The sequence below is a fragment of the Heptranchias perlo genome, chromosome 19 (genome assembly GCF_035084215.1).
Source record: "Heptranchias perlo isolate sHepPer1 chromosome 19, sHepPer1.hap1, whole genome shotgun sequence".
Taxonomy (NCBI): Eukaryota; Metazoa; Chordata; class Chondrichthyes; order Hexanchiformes; family Hexanchidae; genus Heptranchias; species Heptranchias perlo.
Genome location: NC_090343.1, coordinates 22622284 through 22648708, shown reverse-complemented (window position 1 = coordinate 22648708; position 26425 = coordinate 22622284). Strand labels below are relative to the sequence as shown.

At 42.1% G+C, this 26425-nt stretch overlaps 1 protein-coding gene across 3 annotated transcripts in view; it reads right to left on the bottom strand.

Annotated features, from left to right (window-relative positions):
- Nucleotides 1–21335, bottom strand: part of LOC137335232 (zinc finger and BTB domain-containing protein 46-like) — an 84843-nt gene extending 63508 nt beyond the window's left edge. For all 3 annotated transcript variants that reach the window (XM_068000482.1, XM_068000480.1, XM_068000481.1), the window contains exons 1-2: nucleotides 21211–21335; nucleotides 9417–9532 (exon numbers count right to left, since the gene is read on the bottom strand). In XM_068000482.1, the coding sequence (XP_067856583.1) occupies nucleotides 9417–9475 (59 nt within the window). In that variant the 5' untranslated portion in view covers nucleotides 9476–9532; nucleotides 21211–21335. The remainder of the gene's footprint in view (nucleotides 1–9416; nucleotides 9533–21210) is intronic.
- Between the last annotated feature and the right edge of the window lie 5090 nt (nucleotides 21336–26425).

Genomic DNA, 26425 nt, shown 5'->3' with positions numbered 1-26425 from the left:
CTCTTATGATAAGACTGACGGTCATGGAGTCCCCAATCTACAGCTTTACAAACAACTCACACAAAAATAAACAATACCTCTGAAAATTGAAGTGGTATTCAAAATTTCTTGCAGGACAATGCTCGTTTTTCAGCAGAACTTTGGGTAATGCAGATGTTGAATTTACATGATACACAATATGGATATCCCAGATTTACCAAAATGAATTGCCCCTGCTTTCAAAGGCTGTGTAAAACCTGCACAATTAATACAGCAATTGTGATGCAAAAGTACTTTTGTTAGTTGCATTCGTTTTTTGAATTGCAAAACACATGTATAGTTCTCCCAGATTCTTCAGTTATACCACTAATATCTTCAGCTTTTCTGGTAAATCTTGGATAAAATTGCAGATTTCATGGGTCTGCATAGGCTTTTTTTTGCACTTTGGACACATGCAAAGCATGCTTGCTGAAGAACTGAATTTTCTTCAGCTACATTAGATTCCAATTGAGAAAGTTCTGAATTGCTGGAAATATTCTAACCCATGCCACCTCCCTCAGCAGAGAATTTCTCCCCTTTGGCCCTTTCTCAATCAAGAACTCTCTCTGCAGCCTGTTCCTTTTATGTGGAATTCTATGTTCCAGTCACCCAGCTTACCTACCTTCCGGCAAGGTGTTGGACGTCTGGCTCCACATCCACACAGTGAGCTTAGCTGCCCCAACACCAGCTTTGCAATGAAGTTACTATTCTCCAAATGTGCCACAGCGACACACATACAATCCTAGTGATTTTTAAAATGGTACTATCCATTGTATCGACAGAACAAAATTATGTCACAGCAGATTAGGCTTACTTTATCAATGCTGGACTGTGATTATAGGGGAAAAAACATTTAAGTCTCAGTGCAAAAAATATTCAACCAAAATAATATTAAGCAGGGCTCAGTATAGCCAAGTTAAACATAAAAAATAATAAATGGGATGAATCAGGATTCTGTACTGCAGTGAAAAAAGCATTTAAACTGGGGTGATAGTTAAACATTAAAAAAACAGGTTTTTGTTACCTCATTAAAAAGGTACTTACATTTATGTAGCAGCCCTAGCTTAATACGGCGAGTTTACTTGGCAATTAATGCGCAAATTCAGCAACTTCATGAAACTCACCGGGAGGCTGAGGGCGAGTTGCCGATTTCACGAGGCTAACAGCTGAGCGACACAAATCGTCCAGCAACTTGGTCCTCTTCCTCGCCACAAGTTGCTGGATAACGTATACATTTGTAATGGTGAGCGCCATTAAACTCGCCGTTATTTTGTCAGGAAAATCTGGACCAACGTTTTTTGTAAGAATCGCAACAGGTTTGTTGATCTGGCTTAATTTTATCATTTGGGTTTGAAAACGATGGCCCACATTTGCATTTTGTCTCCGTTTCTCTGACTCCTCTCCCCATCATAGTACACAAATAAACCTACTACCGGAGATAGGGGGGTGGGTGGGGAGGAGAGGAAAGAAAAATAGATTGGACACAATCCAAATTCTTCATTTTGTCATGAAAAAGTCCGTTTCATAGAAAAATTGACTCAACTGAAGAATACAATCCCCAAAACACCAATAGAAAATTCCAGAAAATGCCTTCATTCCATGTAATGAAAATGAAATTTGACATTCATTCCGTAAAAGTGATCCTGATCTTGATACCTCTTTATTTAGGCCACCCAACTATCTTACAATCATGGAATCTTACAGCACAGAAGGTGGCCATTTGGCCAGTCGTGCATGCGCTGGCTCTTTGTCAGAGCTGTCCAAATTCGTCCCACACCCCAGATTTTCCCCCATAACCCTGCAAATTATTCCTCTTCATGTACACGTCCAATTGCCTTTTGAAAGTTCCTATGGAATCTGCTTCCACCACCCTTTCTGGTAGTGCATTCCAGATCTTGACAACCCTCTGTGAAAAAATTTCTCTTAATTTTCCCTCTGGTTCTTGTGCCAATTATTTTAAATCGATGACCTCTGATTACCAGCCCACTTGCCAGAGAAAACAGTTTCTTCCTACATGCTCGATCAAAACCTCATAATTTTGAATACCTCTATTCGGTATCCCTTTAACCTTCTTTGCTCTAAAGGAGAACAATCCCAACATCTCCAATCACTCCACATAACTGAAGTCCCTCATCCCTGGTAATCCTCCTCTGTACTCTCCCCAAGGCCTCGACATCCTTGCCCAAGTGTGGTGCCCAGAAATGTACACCATACTCCAGCTAAAGCCTAATCAGTGATTTGTACAAGTTTAGCATAACTTCCTTGTTTTTGTATTCAATGCCTCTATTTCCAAAGTCAAATATCCCATACGCTTTCTGAACCGCATTATCGATTTGCCCTGCCACCTAAGATTTGTGAATATGTACCCCCAGTTCCTTCTGCTCTTGCACCCCCTCAAAATAGCACCATTTAGATTACACTGTCTCTCCATTTTGTTCCTCCCTAGGTGCACCACTTCACTTATCCGCATTAAATTGCAACTGCCATCTGTCTGCCCATTTCACCAGCCGATCTAAGTCCTCCTGAAGTCTGCTACTATCCTGCTCACTACTTACAACATTGCCAAGTTTTGTATCATGTGCAAACTTTGAAAATGTACCCCCTATACCCATTTATAAATAAGAAAACCAATGGTCCTATTACCGACCACTGAATGACCCTACTGCATACTTCTCTCCAGTCAGAAAAACATCCGTTCACCACTACTCTCTGCCTCCTATCCCTTAGCCAATTACGTACCCAAGTTACCACCATCCCTTCAATTCCATGTGCTCCTATTTTCTGAATCAGTCTGTTACGTGGTACTTTATCAAATGCCTTTTGAAAGTCCGTATGTACAACATCGACTGCACTACCTTCATTAACCCCCTCTATTACTTCTTCAAAGAACTCAATCAGGTTAGTTAGACACGAGTGGACAAGGTGGTGGAGTGTAATGTGGGGAAATGTGAGGTTACTGACTTTAGTAGGAATAGAACAACAGAATTTTTTTTAAATGGTGAAAAACTATTAAATGTTGGCGCTGAGAGATTTCGGTGTCCTCGTACTAGAAACACAGAACGTTAGCACGCAGGTACAGCAAGCAATTAGGAAGGCAAATGGCATGTTGGCCTTTATTGCAAGGGGATTGGAGTAAAAGAGTAAGGAAGTCTTGCTACAATTGTACAGGGCTTTGGTGAGACCACACCTGGAGTACTGTGTACAGTTTTGGTCTCCTTACCCAAGGAAGGATATACTTGCCTTAGAGGGGGTGCAATGAAGATTCACTAGATTGATTCCTGGGATGAGAGGGTTGCCCTATGAGGAGAGATCGAGTAGAATGGGCCTATACTCTCTGGAGTTAAGAATGAGAGATGATCTCATTGAAACATATAAGATTCTGAGGGGGCTTGACAGAGTAGATGCTGACAGGTTGTTTCCCCTGGCTGGAGAGTCTGGAACTAGGGGGCATAATCTCAGGATAAGGGGTTGGCCATTTTAGACAGAGGAGGAATTTCTTCATTCAGAGTTGTGAATCTTAGGAATTATCCACCCCAGAGGGCTGTGGAGTCATTGAGTATGTTCAAAGCTGAGATAGATAGATTTTTGGACTGGGGAATCAAGGAATATGGGGACCAGGTGGGAAAGTGGACTTGAGGTTGAAGATCAGACATGATCTTATTGAATGGCTGAGCAGGCTCTTGCCTCACCCACACAAGTAATGCACAAGACGTGAAATGTCAGGCGCTTACTGAACTGCAAATCGATGGGAATTTGAAGACTGATGTCAGCTGATGCCATACATATTCACAGCACCAGGTACCGATGTACCACGTATTGGCCATCAATTGACATCTAGCTGTGTCACCTGGCTAGGTGAAAAGTCTGCTTTTAAACAGTTTAAAATGCACAATTCCATATCCATTTTTATAATAAATCAAAAACATCAAAATGTACCAAATCCAAGACAAGCCTGCTGCAGAATCTACATCCTCTGTGCCAGAGTTGGTTTGGCTTGCTGCTGAAATTGGTCTTGAGGTGCAACAGGATTCTAAGGGCCTTGAATGAAAGTTAGCCAGACCATACAAAACTGGAGGGAGAGGGTGAATCGCCAGTCGTCGTGGTCCATATCGGTACCAACGACATCAGTAACAAAAAAAGGGATGAGGTCCTGCAAAGTGAATTAAGGAGTTAGGAGATAAATTAAAAAGCAGGACCTCAAAGGTAGTGATCTCAGGATTACTACCAGTGCCATGTGCTGGTGAGTATAGGAACAGGAGAGTAGACCAGATGAATGTGTGGCTGCAAGGTTGGTCTCGGAAGGAGGGATTTAGATTCCTGGGACATTGGGACCGGTTCTGGGGAAGGTGGGACCTGTACAAGCGGGACGGGTTACACCCGAGCAGGACCTGGACCGATGTCCTCGCGGGGGTGTTTGCTTGTGCTGTTGGGGAAGGTTTAAACTAGAATGGCAGGGGGATGAGAACCTGAGCAGGGAGACAGAGGGGGAAACAAAGATAGAAACAAAAGACAGAAAGGGAAGAAGCAATAGAGGAAGGCAGAGAAAACAAGGGCAAAAAACAAATAGGGCCATAGTGCAAAATAATACGAAGATGACTCGCAATCTTAAAAAGACAAGTCTAAAGGCATTGTGTCTTAAAGAGCGGAGCATTCGCAATAAAGGTAGATGAATTAACAGCGCAGATAGATATTAACGGGTACGATATAGTTGCGATTACAGAGACATGGCTGCAGGGTGACCAAGGATGGGAACTGAACATCCGGGGTATTCAATATTTAGGAAGGACAGGCAATAAGGGAAAGCAGGTGGGGTAGCGTTGCTTGTAAAGGAGGAAATCAATGCAATAGTGAGGAAGGATATTGGCTCGGAAAATCACTATGTGGAATCTGTATAGGTGGACTAAGAAACACCAAGGGGCAGAAAACGTTGGTGGGGTTGTCTTATAGGCCCCCAAACAGTAATGGAGATGCAGGGGAGGGCATTAAACAGGAAATTAGAAACATATGCACAAAGGGTCCAACTATAATCATGGGAAACTTTAATCTACATATAGATTGGTCAAACCAAATTAGCAATAATACTGTGGGGGAGGAATTCCTGGAGTGTGTACATGATGGTTTTCTTGACCAGTACGTTGAGGAACCAACTAGAGAACAGGCGATCCTAGACTGGGTATTGTGCAATGAGAAAGAATTAATTAACAATCTTGTTGTGCGGGGTCCCTTAGGGAAGAACAACCATAACATGACAGAATTCCTCATTAAGATGGAGAGTGAAGTTGTTGAATCCGAAACAAGGGTCCTGAATCTAAATAAAGGAAATTACGAAAGTATGAGGTGTGAGTTGGCTATGATAGATTGGGGAACTTTACTAAAAGGGATGACGGTGGATAGGCAATGGCTAATATTTAAATAACGTGTGCAGGAATTACAACAATTATTCATTCCTGTCTGGTGCAAAAATGAAACAGGAAAGGTGGCTCAACAGTGGCTTACAAAAGAAATTGGGGATAGTATTAGATTCAAAGAGGAGACATATAAAATTGCCAGAAAAAGCAGCAAGCGTGAGGATTGGGAACAGTTCAGAATTCAGCAAAGGAGGACAAAGAGATTGATTAAGAGGGGGAAAAGAGTATGAGAGTAAGCCAGCAGGGAACATAAAAACTGAATCTAAAAGCTTCTATAAATATGTCAAGAGAAAAAGATTAATGAAGACAAATGTAGATCCCTTACAGTCAGAATTGGGGAAATTATAATGGGGAACAAAGAAATGGCAGAACAATTAAACACATCTTTGGTTCTGTCTTCACAAAGGAGGACACAAATAACCTGCCAGAAATGTTAGGGAACCAAGGGTCCAGTGAGAGGGAGGAACTGAAGGAAACCAGTATTAGTAAAAAAAAGTGATCGGGAAATTAATGGGGCTAAAGGCTGACAAATCCCCAGGGCCTGATAATCTACATCCCAGAGTACTAAAGGAAGTGGTCCTGGAAATAGTGGATGCATTGGTGATCATCTTCCAAAATTCTACAGACTCTGGAACTGTTCCTACAGATTGGAGGGTGGCAAATGTAACCCCATTATTTAAAAAAGGAGGGAGAAAAAAAACAGGGAATTGCAGACCAGTTAGCCTAACATCAGTAGTGGGGGAAAAAAGCTAGAGTCTATTATAAAAGATGCGATAACAGAACACTTGGAGGGCATTAACAGGATTGCACAAAGTCAGCATGGGTTTATGAAAAGGAAATCATGCTTAACAAATCTACTGGAGTTTTTTGAGGATGTAACTAGTAGAATAGATCGGGGAGAGCCATTGGATGTGGTGGATTTTCAGAAGGCTTTTGATAAGGTCCCACACAAGAGGTTAGTGTGCAAAATTAAAGCACATGGGATTGGGGGGAATATACTGGCATGGATTGAGAATTGGTTGACAGACAGGAAACAGAGAGTAGGAATAAACGAGTCTTTTTGCAGGTGGCAGGCAGTGACTAGTGGGATACCGCAGGGATCAGTGCTGAGGCCTCAGCTATTCACAATACATATCAATGATTTGGATGAGGGAACCAAATGTAACATTTCCAAGTTTGCAGACGACACAAAGCTGGAGTGGAATGTGAGCTGTGAGGAGGATGCAAAGAGGCTCCAATGTGATTTAGACAAGTTGGGTGAGTGGGCAAGAACATGGCAGATGCAGTATAACATGGATAAACGGGAGGTTATCCACTTTGGTTGTAAAAACAGGAAGGCAAATTATCTGAATGGTGATAGATTGGGAAAAAGGGAGGTGCAACGAGACCTGGGCATCCTTGTACACCAGTCGCTGAAAGCGAGCATTCAGGTGCAGCAAGCAGTTAGGAAGGCAAATGGTATGTTGGTCTTCATTGCAAGAGGATTTGAGTACAGGAGCAGGGATGTCTTACTGCAGTTATACAGGGCCTTGTTGAGACCACACCTGGAGTATTGTGTGCAGTTTTGGTCTCCTTATCTGAGGAAGGATGTCCTTGCCATGGAGGGAGTGCAACAAAGGTTTACCAGACCGATTCCTGGAATGGCAGGAGTGACGTATGAGGAGAGATTGGGTCAACTAGGCCTATATTCACTCGAGTCTAGAAGAACGAGAGGTGATCTCATCGAAACATATAAAATTCTAACAAGACTAGACAGACTAGATGCAGGGAGGATGTTCCTGATGGCTGGGGAGTCCAGAACCAGGGGTCACAGTCTCAGGATACAGTGTATGCCATTTAGAACAGAGATGAGGAGAAATTTCTTCACGCAGAGAGTGGTGAATCTGTGGAATTCTCTACCACAGAAGGCAGTGGAAGCCAAGTCATTAAATATATTCAAGAAGGAGATAGATATATTTCTTAATGCTAAAGGGATATGGGGAAAAAGCAGGAACAGGGTACTGGGTTAGACAATCAGCCATGATCATTTTAAATAGCGGAGCAGACCCGAAGGGCCGAATGGCCTACTCTTGCTCCTATTTTCTATGTTTCTGAACCTAACTCCTGAATGGTTCAGTTTTTTGGCCAATACACCTGATCACATTAGCAAATACATTTCAATGTTACTTTTCTCAAAACAATGACAATGATCTTCTGTGGAACAAGACTGTTAAAGCTATAAAAGGAGAAAAGCACTCCTCGAGTAGCTACTTAATCAATGAGCATTAAGAGATGTACTTACTGGTCTCTACCATCCATTGTTTTACATTTTAACATGGCTGCCCAGAGACAGTGTGGGAAAAAATCTTTTGCAAAGAATTCTACAAAGACGATATGTTCCATTCAGAATGTCACTGGACTACAATTTCAAGATGTTCCTGCAAGGGGAACTGTGTGCAGAATGCCTGATCCAACGCTGCCTCTGGCCAGCACATTTAAAGCATGAAACATAAAACCAAGAAATATGGGATGACAGTCAGACATCCATTTATAAATTAGATGTGGTTTTAAATCTGTGTATAGGGAAGGACTTTTAATAATGGAATGGTGGGAAAAAAGAAAAAGACCACCTTTTGATATACATACTCACAACCAGTGGAGTTCAGAAAGGTATTTTCTTTAAATCCAAGGGGGAGGGTAAGATCATGATTAAAACCAGGATCATGTAGCTCCTGCACCCCTTGTCGCACTGAGCCAGGAAAAGTTCCAGGTTCAAACCATATTATGTGCTGAGCTGGTCTGTCACAGCTTAGTAGCAGCAAGGGTGCTACAGCTGACCTCCGTATGCCCAAATTAAGAGGAAGAAAAAAAAAATCAGTGCTTCCACTCTTGGCTGCTGTCCAGCAATCCCTGACTACCACTGTTAGAAAGTGCACGTGTGGACAGGATAGGCTTGGCTGTAATGTACTCCATGGTAAAACACTGAATGCCAAGTCGCACACCTCAATAACAGCCACTCAACAAGCTGCTTCCCAAAAGGTTTCTGTTATCCACAGAACCAAACACATTGTTGACTTCAAGAAGGTTGAGGGAAAGAAAAAAAGACTGGTACAGTGAAAATAACAGCAATCTGAGTATATCCTTGTTTTGCCACACTTCTACTATGTCTAATTCTGATATTTTGTGCAAGACTATTTTGTGAAATGTACAAATAATTCAGTTCAACTAGCCATCTGGTATACCTACCTGCGACAAGCAAAATGAATGCATATGGGTCAAGCAGAGAAGAGAGGAACAAATGTGCTCAAAATTATGTGTTAATAATGCAGATGTGCCAAATCACTTTGGAGTTGATGACTTATGATTTGACACTTTTTGCCTTTGATTTCAGTTGGTATGGGTAGTGTCATTCCACCTGGAAAGCAGCTGTGGACTAATCTAGTTCAAGGTTCCACAGAACTATGAGGTTATGCCCGTATAAATTATCCATAAAAGTAACGAGCTTCAATTAGTCCCCTCATTTTTCACTTTCCTTCTATGTAATTATCAAAAAGTGATCTCCGTCTCAGCTTTAAGCACTGAGAAATTCTTAATGAGTGGCAAAGCATCCATTTGGTAGCTCTCAGCAGTACCATGTCCTCATTCCAATGCAATGCTACTCCATTTCCAGCAAATATCAGTGCACAGCTCTAATGGCTACTCTGCCACCTAGCTGATTGCTTCTGATGAGATCACTGTATCAGTTGCTTTTCACTTAAACACATCACTGTGACCCTCTGGAGTACAAATTTGTGCATTTAAGAAATGGATTCCAGAGACCTTTACATAGATTTGAATTAATGGAGGTTAATGTTTGAAGGTACCAAGTCTGGTCAAATTATGGTCAGATCTTTTCTGGTTTTTGCACATTTTCTCCTTTTTAACAAAATTTCAGCTTTTTAACAAATGTTAGTTGAAATAATCATCGCAACTTCTTTTCTGTTACAGTTTAACCGTATTTTTTTTGCTTACTGTCTTTCTTTCTCTCGCTGTCCCTCCCCTTCATCAACGTAGTGCCAGTTCCTCCCCATTCTGAACCCAGGATTGTTCACGATCTCCCAGTGCTTTGAAATGAAGAGGAATCCTACCTGGAACCAAACAGCTAATTAGCAAATATCTCATTATTGTACATTAGCATTATTAATGGAATGTCAGTAGCAGCCAGGGACAAAGTCACAAAAATAGCTGAGTAAGCAACAGGTTTCAATTAACACCCAAATTTGGACATTTGTCCATATTGTAAAAACCATTTCAATAGCAATTAACATAAAATTTGACCATATTATTCCTTGTTTCTACTCCATTTCGATGTATCTGTCACCATTTTGTTTAATGCTAATGGAAAGCGTACAAGACCATGACTAGTCCATAAAAGTACATTGGCAACATGAACCGATAAACTAGGATACAGGGGATGTGAAACAGCAATGTTTGCCTAAAAACGGGTGATGCTTCCTTATTGCCTTCCTAATATTTGTGTCTATTGACAAGGCATTAGTTATATCCAATATTGTTGTAAAGAAAGGAAATGCAACAACCACTTTGCGCAGAATGTATGAACACAACCATATTAAGATTTTAGAAAAGACAGGAGAAACACAAAACTATTCATGTCAAAAGAACAAACTTGTATTTATATAGCGCCTTTCATATCCTCCCAATATCTCAAAATGCTTCATAGCCAATGAAGATATTTTTGAAATGCAGTCAGTTGTAAAGTCAGTAAACGAGGCAGCAAATTGACACACATCAAGATCCCACAAGTGGCAATGAGATAAATGACCAGATAATTTGTTTGAGTGGTGCTGGTTGAAGGATAAATGTTGGCCTTCCATGCTCTTCTTCAAATAGTGCCACAGGATCTTTGACATCCACCTGAGAGGGCAGATTTAATATCTTATCTGAATAAGCACCGTATGAATTGTTGTGCAGGAAGGTACTTTACTGGAATCTTCCAGTCACCCTTCCTTTCTGTATTTTACACTTCAAAACATGTCTTAAGAACGAACCATTTGTTTAGAATTCACCTACAGTGACATCAAGATGTTCCTATTCACAATTGAGGCAGTGTGTTATTATACATGGAATTTCTAGGTTGCTCTTGCTTTAAAGCATCAAACGAAGGAACAATTGAGGACAGGTGTCTTCCTTTGTAACTAGAATTACACAGCTATGCAGAAGGATACATTTAACCTTTAACAATCTCCTCCGGTGTCAGCAATGTGTAACAACAACTTGCATTTATATAGCACCTTTAACGTAGTAAAACATCCCAAGGTGCTTCACAGGAGCGTTAAACAAAATATGACATCAAGCCACATAAGATGATACTAGGGCAGGTGACTAAAAGCTTGGTCGAAGAGGTAGGTTTTAAGGAGCGACTTGAAGGAGAGGTGGAGGGGTGTCGGGAGAGAATTCCAGAGTTTAGGGCCTAAGCAGCTGAAGGCATGGCTGCAATTAAAATCAGGGATGAGCAAGAGGTCACAATTGGAGGAGCGGAGATCTCGGAGGGTTGTCGGGCTGGAGGAGGTTGCAGAGAGGGAGAGGAGAGGTCATGGAGGGATTTGAAAACAAGGATGAGAATCTTAAATTCTAGGCGTTGTCAGACCGGGAGCCAATGTAGGTCAGCGAGAACAGGGGTAAAGGGTGAACAGGACTTGGTGCAAGTTAGGATACATGCAGCAGTGTTTTGGATGAGCTCAAGTTTATAGAGGGTGCAAGATGGGAGGCCGGCCAGGAAAGCATTGGAAGAGTCAAGTCTAGGGTTAACAAAGACATGGATGAGGGTTTCAGCCACAGTTGTGCTGAAGCTGGAGTCGAGTCAGGCGATGTTACGGAGGTGGAAGTAGGCGGTCTTGGTGATGGAGCGGATATGGGGTCGGAAGCTCATCTCAAGGCCAAATAGAACGCCAAGGTTGCAAATGGTCTGGTTCAGCCTCAGGTCGTGGCCAGGGAGAGGGACGGAGTTTGTGGCCGAGGCCAAAGACCATGGCTTCGGTCTTCCCAATATTTAGTCGGAGGAAATTTCTGCTTATCCGGTACTGGATGTCAGACAGAGAGCATAACAAATCAGAGGTGATGGAGGGGCCAAGAGAGCCGCTGGTGAGGTAGAATTGGGGTGTCGTCATCTTACATGTGGAACCTGACATGTTTTCGGATGATGTCGCCGAGGGACAGCATGTAGATGAGAAATAGGAGGGGATCAAGGATAGATCCTTGGGGAACTCGAGGTAACAGTGTGGGAGCAGGAAGAGAAGCCATTGAAGGTGATTCTCTGGCTACAGCTAAATATGTAGGAATGGAACCAGGTGAGGGCAGTCCCACCCAGCTGGACAACAGAGGAGATTCGTTGGAAGAGGGTGGTGCGGTCAACCGTGAAGACAGGTCGAGATGGATGAGGAAGGATAGCTTACCACAGTCACAAAGGGTGTCATTTGTGACTTTCATAAGGGCCGTTTCAGTGCTGTAGCGGGGCAGAAACCTGATTGGAAGGGTCACTCTGTAATCACACAGTAACTACAGATAAGGGAATTGGCCTGTCTGAGCTCATCCATAATGGATGAGCTATCAGTTCTCCTCAATCACAGTATCCAAATGATTCTTCAATGATTTCAGTGTTTTTGCCTCCACTAGCCTACTAGTCAATCCAACACATCAATCACTAGGTGGAAAAACTTCCCAATATTAATTCTAAATTTGTCTTTTGCCATTGAACCTGTGCTGCCTTGTTCCACTGTTAGTTGAACTTGAATTAGTGTTCTGGATCTACCTTTTCCATACCATTTCCTGTAAGACATCTCTATTTGAGGCCACATGTCAATCATCTACTTTCAAACTGAATAGCCCAACTTTCTCCAGTTTTCCCTCACAACTCTAACTATGATCTGTGTCATGGGTTTTCTCTGAACCATGTTCAGGGTTTAGATGTCTCCTTCTGTCCCAGTGACCAGAAGTGGGCACAATACTCATTGTGTCGTCTCACCATAACACTAGCAGTTTCAGCATCACTTCCTCTGACTTTCACCCTGTTTTGACTATATAGTTCTGCATTCTATTTGCTCTGTTAATTGTTGCTCTACAATGACTGGCCATGTTAAGCACCAACTTTACTAAAACACAAATCTTTTTCAATTTCACCTTTAGCTATTTTAACAGTATGTACTTTCGTCACTTTTTTCCTTCTGTATGTAGTGGTGTCTATTAAGTTAATGGAGTCATTTTTTAAAAATTTGCAGTTGCACTTCAAAAGAAATCAATTCAAGTCTTATTTTGACTTTTCATCGTCAGGATTCCCAGGGTCCTTGTACTAAATTAACAGTTGACTGAATTTCATGCAAGCTGAGATATCAGGACCCTAGACATAATGACTAAAATGCCATTGCCTGTTTGTATGCAATAAATACTTTCCACAACCTGTGACCCATCCACTGTTTGATGGAATTCAGCCATCCCATATTTCCATTTTGGAATTCAGGCATTTTTCTGCACTGTGTATTTCAAGAATTGACTCATCGTAACATTTATTCAGTGATCTAGTACCATCCATTGATCTCTAAGACAAACAGCTCAGGGTTTTCTCGTTCGCCTTTGATATGTGCAAAAAGGACTATCTTTTGGTGCAATTTACTTAACATTTAAGACCTTTACGAGGTTAATTTTGCTGCACCATTCCAGGGAGCAAATTCAAAAATACTCAATAACTCTCATTATATCAGTCATACAATTGGGAAATGCAGTCCCCACTGCTTATCACGGGCATGTTCATGTGAACGTGATTTGCCCGTTATACACGTTTGTTGTTCTTGCAAAGTTGACATTTGCACCTTTTCTCCCCCGAACACACCGAGTCACTGTCGCTTTTCGCCGACATCTGTTCCGCTCCCATTGAAGAGGTTGGAAATCGGGGAGCAATGAGTGGCTCATTACAGGGTGGGGGGGGGGGGGGGGGGGGGTGGCGGGGGAAGAGAGGAAATAAACTTTCGTCAGGCATTATACCGGCCATTATATTACATCAGGGGTCTCCATTTGTACAATACAATTTTTTCCATATTGGAACAACACTAATGAAGGCTGGAGGAACAGAAATTAGAAAAACTCTTGCAGAAAAAAAGTTGCCATTTCAGTGCCAATGACTGGCAGTATAAATCCTGTGGGAATGTGAATTGGGCAAGATCAGAGTGTAACACTTCAAGGTATGCCAAACTAGAAGGACTGGATAAGGAAGTGTGTTTAATGAAAGAGACACCTTAATGAGGTGCGCACTTGTGAGTAAGCACAGCTGTTCCGGCCCGAAATAAACGGACACTTTAGACGCTACAACCGGCAACTTTGAAATTGATGTTAACGTAAATGAATAATGGTTATCGCTTTTTGGCTGATATAAGCGACTGCCCGTTTTAAACGTGGACCTTTTACATGGTGGGGACTGCAATGAATATATTGCAATTACTTTTAACACTACTTCACCCCATACAAATACTGCCGTAATAAATCTTCCCTCCAATCACATGGGTGCCATGCCAATAGATCACTCGGCTCCTTCATGATAGAACATGATAAAATTAAAAATGTCACAGCAGCAAAAAATAAATGCAGCATGCAGGGTACAGTTCCAATTGCTAATATTCAGCAAAACCAAAGGGTTTACTATCACAACAGCCACAGAACTGCTGTTGTCCCACTAGTCACCGTAACTATCTAACTCCTTCCCTCTCCCCCTCCCCCCCCCCCCCCCCCTCCCTTAAGGCAGTGATTTATAGGGTCCAGTTCCTTGGGTGCTGGTTGCCCTCTTGTACCTTGCTAAAAGGCCACTCCTCTCAATTGCCCAGACAAGCAAATATCAACAGGCCATCTGACCTAGGCAAGCACCAGAGGAAAGTTCAAGACTGTACTCACTCAACACCAACATGTACACTTTATGGCAAGAGTCACTGGGCAGTGACCCTTGGTCTGTACTGTTTAATTCTGCACCAGGTGGTGCATTTATCTATTGAGTTGGGAGAGCAGATATCTTCAACAATTTTTCAGCATATTAGAACAAGTTTAAAAATATGCTACAGTAAATCAAGTTGCTCACTTGACTGCAAATCTGTTTGAAGGTGGAACACCATTAATGTTATCAGCTTCCTTGTTTATTTTCTTGTTCTCGTTGAAAGCTGTTCTACCAACTTCCTGTAATAAAGCTACAAATTACTTCAGGACATCTGAGATTCAGTCGCAGAATAAGGCACCAGTCCAAAGGAAATGCAGCTGAAGCCCTCCCTCCCCCACCCAACCCAGAATTTTATCTGTACTGCTCTGAATACTCAGCAGAAAAAGCAACATGGAGAGCTGGGTTCATATCCTCAAAAGGTCATTTAACACTTTTAAAGTAAAATGTATAGGAACATAAAACGGGTTTTAGTTCTTTAAGTGTCCTATGGAACAAATATCACAATTCCTTTAAAAAAAAGCTTTTCAGCTACAATTAGCCACTACATCTGAGGTGGGATGGGGGAGGGATGAAACAGACAAAGAGGAGGGGAAAAAAACAGGTTTCAAGCTTATGAACGCAATCCAATGACCCCTGCAAAAAAGTGCACACAGGTGGATATTAGATGTGGATAGGATCGGGCTCAGTTCTGATGCATCCTTTTTCTTCCCTCACTCCACTGTTCAAACAGCCTTCCACACTCACTGTCTTGGCTCACATATGAAAAATGCTCATTTGGGCGGGGCACTGGAGGGCTGCCAGTACCCATGTAACTATACCCCAGCATGAGTCACTACCTTCAGAAGGGAGAAGAGAGAAGAAAAAGAGAAAGCTCCAGCAGACTAGCCCCGCAGCTTAGAGCTTGTCACTTGATTCACACTGAACTTCAATGGTAAAAGCCACAATTCTCTTGGAACTCTATAGCTAATAACTGAAGTTAAATATTACCTTTAGAGAAAGTAGCACACACTCCATCCATCTTTCTTCACAATAAGCATACCTCCTGAAAGGCTTCCCAACCAAGCAATGTGAGGAATTACAGGAATTTCTAAAAGGCGTTGAAGTTAGTACCAGGCACCTAAAAGCGTTATCCATTCCGTTGGAAATACACATATAATCCATTACCTCCATAATAAACCTTTACAACATTTTAGGACAATAGATGGCAAAGTTGTTCCAGAATTGTGTTTTTAAGTTTCTAGCCTCAGGTACAATTTGAACTGTCAGAATCCAGGAGACCCTCTATTTAAGAAGGATTTCTATTTAGAAAATGCCAACTCTGTAGAAGTCGGTCAGAGTAACATGATGCATTTGCATTATGTATAACAGTTGCATAGTATAATCATGCCATAGTGCAGGCTGCCAAGTACGGTTACAGTAAAATGATGAGACTGCCACTTCCTTGTCTGTGGAGAATTCAGTTCAAAACGACCAATCTAACTATCCAAAGATGTATTAAATACCATATACACTGAAAACTAGTTTCTTCAAAGTTACAACTTAAATGCTGCAATCTAATTTATGAGCCTACAAATATGCAAATTTGATTTCACTTCTGCTACTGTAGTGCCACTTAGACTTTGAAGAAACACTCTGAAATGTGTATAGAATTTCATAACAGAGTGAAATGTAACTATAATGAAACTAACTTTGGAAGATGTGCGATTGACTTCAGAATTAACTACTCTCAGCTTTCATATCATCCTCTTCATATATTTCTTTTGAAATGGTTCTACATGAGATTACAGTGCAATCGCCAAATATATGTACTCTAATTATCACCCTTGCCAAACATGCACCAGAATTTTTCCAACGGTAAAATCTTGTGCAAGACATTGCCTCTTTGCAAAGCATAACATATTTATTTTATTTATATTTTCTCATTTTCCTGAGTAAAACTAATATTTATTTTGTTATTTTTTTTGCACTTGTCTTCACTTCATACCTGAGGTATCCGTACAAGACCAAGTTTTGAAGACTCTTAGCTGCCAATTTCCATTATCCATCAGATGGACGATATCAGAAAATGGAAGTTCCACTTTGAATTATCTTACATTTCTTCATTTAAAAAAATGCATTGCTGTTAAGCTGCTATTGCTTTCTAAAAGGTACCCAAACATCATAGTAAACTGAAGTACAAAGGAGGCCATGCGTTTAGCTACACTAAGGTACACAATATAAAAGCCAAGAGGTAATGTTTCTATATAGACCCTTAATTAGACCTCAGTTAGAGTACTGTGTACTATTTTAGGCTTCACACTATAGGATAGATTTTGAGGCTTTAGAGGGGGTACAACACAGATACACTTGGATGCTGCCTGGTATGAGGAAATACAAATACAGAGAAGGACTTGAAAAATTGGGTCTTTTGTTAGAACAATATAGATTATGGGCCAATATAACAGACGTGTTTAAAATAAAAAAGGATGGGACAGGGTAGATAGAAGCAGACTGTATTCAGTAGTTGAGGAGCCATAGATGCAAGATTAAATGTAAGTGATTTACAACAGAGGGCAGGAAAAACTTCTTCACACAGAGTTGAGTCTGTGGAATTCACTTCCAGGGTTAGTGGTTGAGGCAGAAACTATGTTAACATTCCAGATTAGGTTGGATAGGGGGACGAAGGGAAATGGGAACAGGGTGGGTAAATGTGATTGGAATTGGGATTATTTGCACTGTGGACGGTAAATGCCAACATGGACTGGTTGGGTCGATTGGCCTGTTTCCGTGCTTTAACTTCTATGTATTTCTGTCAGAAAGATTCAATACTGCTCCAAGCATCACTGGAATAAAAATTTTCCTGTCAGTAAAGCCAAAAAAGATACTCTGCTGGTTTTTGCATCAGGAAACAAAGGGAATGCAGGGATTATTTTAGCTTCTCCCCATTTGGCAACATTTGCTTGTATGGGAAATATACATTTACATTTCTCTAATAACTTGAATAGAAGATGCTTTGTAATATCACTATCTAATGAGTTGGTACACTTCAAAGTGCTCAGAGTGATTTTATTACATTTTTGGACTAAGGATTACATCCAAGACTTTCCCTTGAATGTTCCTCTTGTTTGAGTGGACTGCATGAACCCATAAGCAGCACTCATCCAAAATTTCAGAAGAAATAGTTTTCTTCCTGTTGTGAAGTTTTTGGCAGTCTCAAACCACAACACCTGAAAACTAAAGCTAAAAGGCAACTTTTATTTCTTCAAAAGGTTCCCACAATCAGTTCAAGCACTGAACTGACAGTTAGCAGGGTTCTCCCTTAGTGGGTGTTCTAGTCATATTGGTTTCCTCCCCCACTCCACCCATTTTGAACAGGAAATTTATAATGGGAAACACCCACTTGCACACAATTAAAAAATCTTTCACCACAAAAGTTCCCAACTGGGAAAAATTCTGGGAAAGTATCGGTACATCTTGCTGCCGTTGTTTTACAATAAACTTGCAAATATATACAATTTTGCAGTTCCTCCGGAATACCAAAGGGATTGCAAAATTCAGTGGATTAGTCTGACATCACGATTCACTATAGATGATCCCCTCAAAGATAGTTGTGTTCAGTATTAGAAGCTGCTGTTGTCATGGCTTGACCATGTGCATCAAACCATAGATGGAGTGGACATTTCTAGTACAAATCAATTTGAGGTGACAAACACATTGTGTTCTTTTGTCAGAATTTATACTACATTCCAAGATACAAAGTATAGCTGAAACGGAGGCACTATTTGTTGTCTGAATGTGCTTACTTCAAGAACAATACACAGTTAAGTACTACAAACCCATATTACATAGCACACACTGGACTATTCAAATCGAGCTGTGACAGTCCGTCACCATTCCTAAAATAATCTCTCCAATCCATTCTACTTCAGTGAGCTATTCCGATTATGAACTTTTGTGTCTTTCATACAATTAACATTTTAAATAATTGAGTCGCATTAAATATTGTTTCACTACGATGCAGAAATCTGCCTGAACACAACCTTGAAGTGCAGCATGCACCTTAATTCATATTTTCATAAACTATAATCAAGTCATAAGGAAAAAAGTTGGAACCATAGGAAAGGGAATCAATGAAAATTTGAGGGGAAAAAAAGCAAAAAAGATACTTACAAATGAACAGAAATGTAATACTTAAGTCCTCTTCTCAAAAACATACAGAATGCATTTGTTCAAATACTCTGCATTCCAAAAATATTTCCCCCCTCCCCCCTACCAGGGAGTATTAATGGACCACAACACTAAGTTCTCGTTCTACCCATTAATACATTGAGCCAAACACAGAGTATAGCTTTTAATCTGTGCCCCTCATTGGACAAATATCAGCCTAGTTTTCTCCCAGCAACAGAATAAAATATGCAGATTTACATAGCTTCACAACATTTTAAATATTGACACCAATTTACTGCAAATCTTTTCAAAAAGATCCATGGGAATAGCTTCAGGACCTCCTCCTGGCCTCCCTAGCTCCCAGATCTCTCGTGGTTTCACCATCTGGTATATTTGTTGCCTACAACAGACCAAATAGCACTTCTAATATTCAAATTGAGTTTAGTAATTTCTTTAAACTGGGAACAAAAAAATGGATATGGATGCAGAGTAGTTTAGCAGATGCTGCATTTAGGCAACTTTACTTGATACCAGTAGACTGATATAACATGTTTTTCATCTATTGACTAGGCCTTCTGATGCAGAGCACAGATCAATATTGCTGGCAGAAGAATCCTGGATGTGATATTAAATCTTGTGCCAATTTTGTTGAACTAGCAAAGTATGGGTTTGTTTAGTTCTCCAACTTGGCCACCAGTTCCTCAACCCATAATTTCCTTTAAAAATAATCACCACATCCCATCTGTTATAAATTTACTTTTGTATAGTTTCTTTGGGTTCGTAATCACCTGCATATATGAACCAATAAACTTCCTTAAATGGCCACGTATACCAAGTGCCACAATTGTACAAAGTCAACAAAAAAGTTCACAAAACAAGTTAATTATACAGAACAGCCACTGCAATGTGCATCTAATGCCCTCCCCAAATTTGAAGCATTCAGTTTTAAAGCCTTCTACATGGATTTGTTTATTTGCAAATTACTAGTTAAGTGTAAATTTGCATGAAATTAAACAAATGTTACTGTAAAAATTACTTCTGTTGTATGCCCTACAAAACATCCTCAAGACAAAACCAATCATTTCTGTCATAAACTATTAAACCCTAGTATCACAGCAACTACTATACAAAACATCAACTGTGAAAACCAGCACATTTTACTAATTATTTTAGGGCCCCAGCAGTGAAACATTTAAAAGAATGGGGAAGCCCTTTCTGGGACATCTCTGCGCTCTCTGGAAACTCCAACCAGGAAGCGGTTGAGCAGGACTGCAAATGTGTGTTTGTGTGCGTGAGCTACTGGAGCACATTTGTGCCAACAGAATGGAGGATGTGGGCAAACAACACCCCAGCTATGGCTGGTAGCCAATGTATCAGGTTTTCCTACCAAAGTGGAAACCCCCACTAGATGGATGTATTTTTTTATTAATAACATAGCTAATAAATCAACCCAACTAAATCAACCTAAAAATATTGTACTTCAAAAAAAAATTTCTTACTTCAATGCTTGCTTTTTTGGTTCCAATGTAAAGTATACATCCAACTTTTCTTTTTACAGATGCTGGCTGACTTGCTACATATTTCCAATTTTTTTTAGATTTCCAATATTTGCATGTTTCTTTTTATGCTACATATAATCAAGTCAGTGTATTCACCATTATAGGTGCATTATGCATTTATCTTGTGTAATAAAGTCACACATGTAATCAAATAATTTTGTAACTTAATGTTACTTATTAAGTTTAAGTTTAACATACTAAAGTAAGAAAACCAAAAGATTCAAATAATTTGTGTAAAAAAAAGTGAAGGATTTTTGTATTTATTTTATCGTGGAAAGGAGTACGTAAATACATAAAAATACAGGCATCTAATTTTGCTTTCTGCATTTAAACACCATCTACAAAAGCTGTGGATTTCACTTCTTCATGCTACCTGTTACTTACAAAATCCCACCGTTCACAGCAAGTACTTAAGGATGAAGAATCTAATCCAAATCACCCTTCCTATATTTATCAGCAACAAAACGGAAGCAGCACATGGGCGAAATCATGTGTACAGCCTAATAGTTTTCACCACAAACTCTTCCAAATATGACTTTTACGTAATAAAATGGAGCGCCAAGTGGATTTTTAAAAGAAGTTACCCAGATTTATTTTTAACGTGTACTCGTTAAAAATACTGAAATAAAAATAAGAGGAAATTCTCTAACAGGACCAGACAGTTAAGCTGTTTTGCATTTGCCGGTTTAAGTCTGGGTTGCTGGATAATCCCTTCAGCCGACACTAGCTCTCTCCAAACAAAGTCAGGCTTCAGGGGGAGACAATACCCGGCCAGGCCGCGGCCTCGGCCTCACACCGCGCTCTCCCCGCACTTTTTAACCGCACTTCAACTCTCCCCGACTTTGGCCCGAACCGGAGGGAAAGGGGGGAGAGGAAGGGGGGCGATGGGGAATTGGCTCCATCTCGGCTGAGGCCAAGGGGCTTTTGGAGCCGAAAGACGGGCGTTGACGCAGCAGGAATCAACGCACCGCCTCGCCCCCTCCCCCAGCTCTCTGGCCCCGCGGGTGAGGCTGGACTCAGTCCGGGTTTAAACCCTTCGACCCGCCGACGACGACGGCCAGGAGGATCAAAACAAAAAAAAAATCAACAAAGTACCTCAGCGAAAGGGCGAGCGTCGCCCGACACTCACCGATTAACCCATGTATATGTGCAGCAGCGGATTAGGGCCCCGAAACCAATGACTCCGGCACAAGAGGGGAAAAGAAATGATCCCGAGAAGCCGCCGCCTCCTCCCAGCCTGAGTAACCAGGAACCTGCTCTCCTCGCGAACGGAAACGAGAGCCTGGTATTGTGGGTAAGGCATAGTCCCACCCCTGCCTGCTTCGTGAACTCACATACACAAACACACATATACCACACTACAGACCCTGCCTGCTTCGTGAACTCACATACACAAACACACATATACCACACTACAGATCCTGCCTGCTTCGTGAACTCACATAATAAACACACGTATCCCACACTACAGATCCTGCCTGCTTCGTGAACTCACATAATAAACACACGTATCCCACACTACAGATCCTGCCTGCTTCGTGAACTCACATACACAAACTCACGTATACCACACTACAGATCCTGCATGCTTCGTGAACTCACATATACAAACACACGTATACCACACTACAGACCCTGTTTGCTTTGTGAACTCACATATGCAAACACACATATACCACACTACAGCCCCTGCCTGCTTCGTGAACTCACATACGCAAACACACATATACCACACTACAGCCCCTGCCTGCTTCATGAGCTCACATACATAAACACACGTATCCCACACTACAGACCCTGCCTGCTTCGTGAACTCACATATGCAAACACACGTATACCACACTACAGACCCTGTTTGCTTCGTGAACTCACGTACACAAACACACATATACCACACTGCAGCCCCTGCCTGCTTTGTGAACTCACATACGCAAACACACATATACCACACTACAGCCCCTGCCTGCTTCGTGAACTCACATACACAAACAAACATATTCCACACTACAGACCCTGCTTGCGTCGTGAACTCACGTACACAGACACACGTATACCATACTACAGACCCTGCTTGCGTCGTGAACTCACGTACACAGACAAACATATACCACACTACAGACCCTGCCTGCTTCGTGAACTCACATACACAAACACACATATACCACACTACAGATCCTGCATGCTTCGTGAACTCACGTATACCACAGTACAGACCCTGCCTGCTTCGTGAACTCACATACACAAAAACACATATACCACACTACAGACTCTGCCTGCTTCATGAACTCACATATGCAAACACACATATACCACACTACAGACCCTGCTTGCTTCGTGAACTCACGTGCACAGACACACATATACCACACTACAGACCCTGCCTGCTTCGTGAACTTACATACACAAACACACATATACCACACTACAGACCCTGCCTGCTTCGTAAACTCACATACACAAACACACATATACCACACTACAGACCCTGCCTGCTTCGTAAACTCACATACACAAACACACGTATCCCACACTACAGACCCTACCTGCTTCGTGAACTCACGTATACCACACTACAGCCCCTGCCTGCTTTGTGAACTCACATACGCAAACACACATATACCACACTACAGCCCTTGCCTGCTTCATCAACTCACATATGCAAACACACATATACCACACTACAGCCCCTGCCTGCTTCGTGAACTCACATACACAAACACACGTATCCCACATTACAGATCCTGCATTTTTTTTTTTATTCGTTCACGGGATGTGGGCGTCGCTGGCAAGGCCGGCATTTATTGCCCATCCCTAATTGCCCTCGAGAAGGTGGTGGTGAGCCGCCTTCTTGAACCGCTGCAATCCGTGTGGTGACGGTTCTCCCACAGTGCTTTTAGGAAGGGAGTTCCAGGATTTTGACCCAGCGACAATGAAGGAACGGCGATATATTTCCAAGTCGGGATGGTGTGTGACTTGGAGGGGAACGTGCAGGTGGTGTTGTTCCCATGCGCCTGCTGCCCTTGTCCTTCTAGGTGGTAACGGTCGCGGGTTTGGGAGGTGCTGTCGAAGAAGCCTTGGCGAGTTGCTGCAGTGCATCCTGTGGATGGTGCACACTGCAGCCACAGTGCGCCGGTGGTGAAGGGAGTGAATGTTTAGGGTGGTGGATGGGGTGCCAATCAAGCGGGCTGCTTTATCTTGGATGGTGTCGAGCTTCTTGAGAGTTGTTGGAGCTGCACTCATCCAGGCAAGTGGAGAGTATTCCATCACACTCCTGACTTGTGCCTTGTAGATGGTGGAAAGGCTTTGGGGAGTCAGGAGGTGAGTCACTCGCTGCAGAATACCCAGCCTCTGACCTGCTCTCGTAGCCACAGTATTTATATGGCTGGTCCAGTTAAGTTTCTGGTCAATGGTGACCCCCAGGATGTTGATGGTGGGGGATTCGGCGATGGTAATGCCGTTGAATGTGAAGGGGAGGTGGTTCGACTCTCTCTTGTTGGAGATGGTCATTGCCTGGCACTTATCTGGCGCGAATGTTACTTGCCACTTATGATCCCAAGCCTGGATGTTGTCCAGGTCTTGCTGCATGCAGGCTCGGACTGCTTCATTATCTGAGGGGTTGCGAATGGAACTGAACACTGTGCAGTCATCAGTGAACATCCCCATTTCTGACCTTATGATGGAGGGAAGGTCATTGATGAAGCAGCTGAAGATGGTTGGGCCTAGGACACTGCCCTGAGGAACTCCTGCAGCAATGTCCTGGGGCTGAGATGATTGGCCTCCAACAACCACTACCATCTTCCTTTGTGCTAGGTATGACTCCAGCCACTGGAGAGTTTTCCCCCTGATTCCCATTGACTTCAATTTTACTAGGGCTCCCTGGTGCCACACTCGGTCAAATGCTGCTTTGATGCATGCTTCGTGAACTCACGTATACCACACTACAGACCCTGCCTGCTTCGTGAACTCACATACACAAACACACATATACCACACTACAGCCCCTGCCTGCTTCGTAAACTCATATACACAAACACACATATACCACACTACAGATCCTGCATGCTTCGTGAACTCATGTATACCACACTACAGACCCTGCCTGCTTCATAAACTCACATACACAAAAACACATATACCACACTACAGACTCTGCCTGCTTCATGAACTCACATATGCAAACACACATATACCACACTACAGACCCTGCTTGCTTCGTGAACTCACGTACACAGACACACATATACCACACTACAGACCCTGCCTGCTTCGTAAACTCACATACACAAACACACATATCCCATACTACAGATCCTGCATGCTTCGTGAACTCACGTATACCACACTACAGACCCTTGCCTGCTTCGTGAACTCACATACACAAACACACATATACCACACTACAGACCCTGCCTGCTTCGTAAACTCATATACACAAACACACATATCCCACACTACAGATCCTGCATGCTTCGTGAACTCATGTATACCACACTACAGACCCTGCCTACTTCGTAAACTCACATACGCAAACACACATATACCACACTACAGACTCTGCCTGCTTCATGAACTCACATATGCAAACACACGTATACCACACTACAGACCCTGCTTGCTTCGTGAACTCACGTACACAGACACACATATACCACACTACAGACCCTGCCTGCTTCGTGAACTCACATATACAAACACACATATACCACACTGCAGACCCTGACTGCTTCATCAACTCGCATACACAAACACACATATACTACACTACAGCCCCTGCCTGCTTCGTGAACTCACATACACAAACACACATACACCACACTACAGCCCATACTTGCATTGTGAACTGACACACACAAACACACATATACCACACTACTGCCCCTGACTGCTTTGTGAACTCACATACACAAACACACATATACCACACTACAGCCCCTGCCTGTTTCAAGTAGTCACATACACAAACACACATATACCACACAAAAGACCCTGCCTGCTTCGTGAACTCACATACACAAATACACATATTCCACACTACAGCCCTACCTGTTTCATAAACTCGTAGACATGCTGACACATATACTCCAGTAGAGCTGCATTATATAAAAGTGAAACAAACTGCAAATGCTGGGAATCTGAAGTATAACAATTGGTTGCAAGTACAGTGCAGCCTTCCTCCTCCCACCCCCACAGAAAAGGCAGGGTTGCGAGGGGTGGAAATGGTTTCTGCCTATCCAAAACATTAACCTTTCTTCAGGATCGCGTATGAAATATATGCTTATCCTTAGGGCTGTTGGTTTACCTTAAATGTCGAATTCCTGGGACGTTCTTGATATTTAATGAGTATCGTATTCTGCGATTAGTTTTTACTTATTGGTTTATTGTGAATAAATCAAATTCCATTTTTCTCAAAACTGAAAATACTGGAAAATTGGAATAAAAATAGAAAATTCTGGAAATGCACAGTAGGTCAATCAGTATCTGTAAAGAGAAAAGATAAGTTATGATGTTTTGGATGAAAACTGTTCAATCCAACCCAAGAAAGGAACCTTCCACTTGATTCTAGTCCCACACTGTGCCTTTTTTAATTGACCTATAAAGGCGACACTGGAGCAACAATCGCAGAATAGCGTTTTCTCGCAAACATTGTGTCTGCCCCTTGGGCTCTCAGTTGCACACGTTGATCATTGCTGACTTGGAAAGAAAAGGGTCTCGCTTGGAAAGAGTAGTGACAGTGGGCTTCACCCACATTGGAGATACCCTATCAACTGTTTAATTGCAGCCCACTAATCTTCCATTTGAATTGCTGAGCACCAGTGGCCTGACTTCAGAAAGATCCAAGATGTGGCTTTCGCTCAAGGGGCACATATCTTCCCACTCAAGCCAGATCCCTCTAAGCAGAGAACAAATGCCAGAGAAAGGGCAGGCACTGGCAACCATAGCTGCTTATCATACACAGCTCTTAATAGTTGCAGGAGCATCTGGAGCCCTTCACCCTAGAGAGCTATGGCAATGACCATCCCAGTAGACTCACAGCACGCCAGGTCTATCTGCCACAACAATTGCTTCTCGCAGTTGGAGAGTACTTTGGCACAACTCAAGGTTAAGGAGCAGATCAAGCACACCTTCCACAATCACCAAGGGGAAGCATGGGTGTAGCAAATAGTTTGCTTCACTGTTCCGTAGGCACAGTAATAATTTCTGAAATGTTTTCCCCCTTTCATTTTGGATTGCAATGTAGTTTGGAGGGAAAGGAAAGGCTCAAAGTTCTGGGTATGATAGGCAACCTGACAGGTCAGCATGAGTATAGAGAATATGCTATTTGTAGGGCTTCCATTGTGTATTTA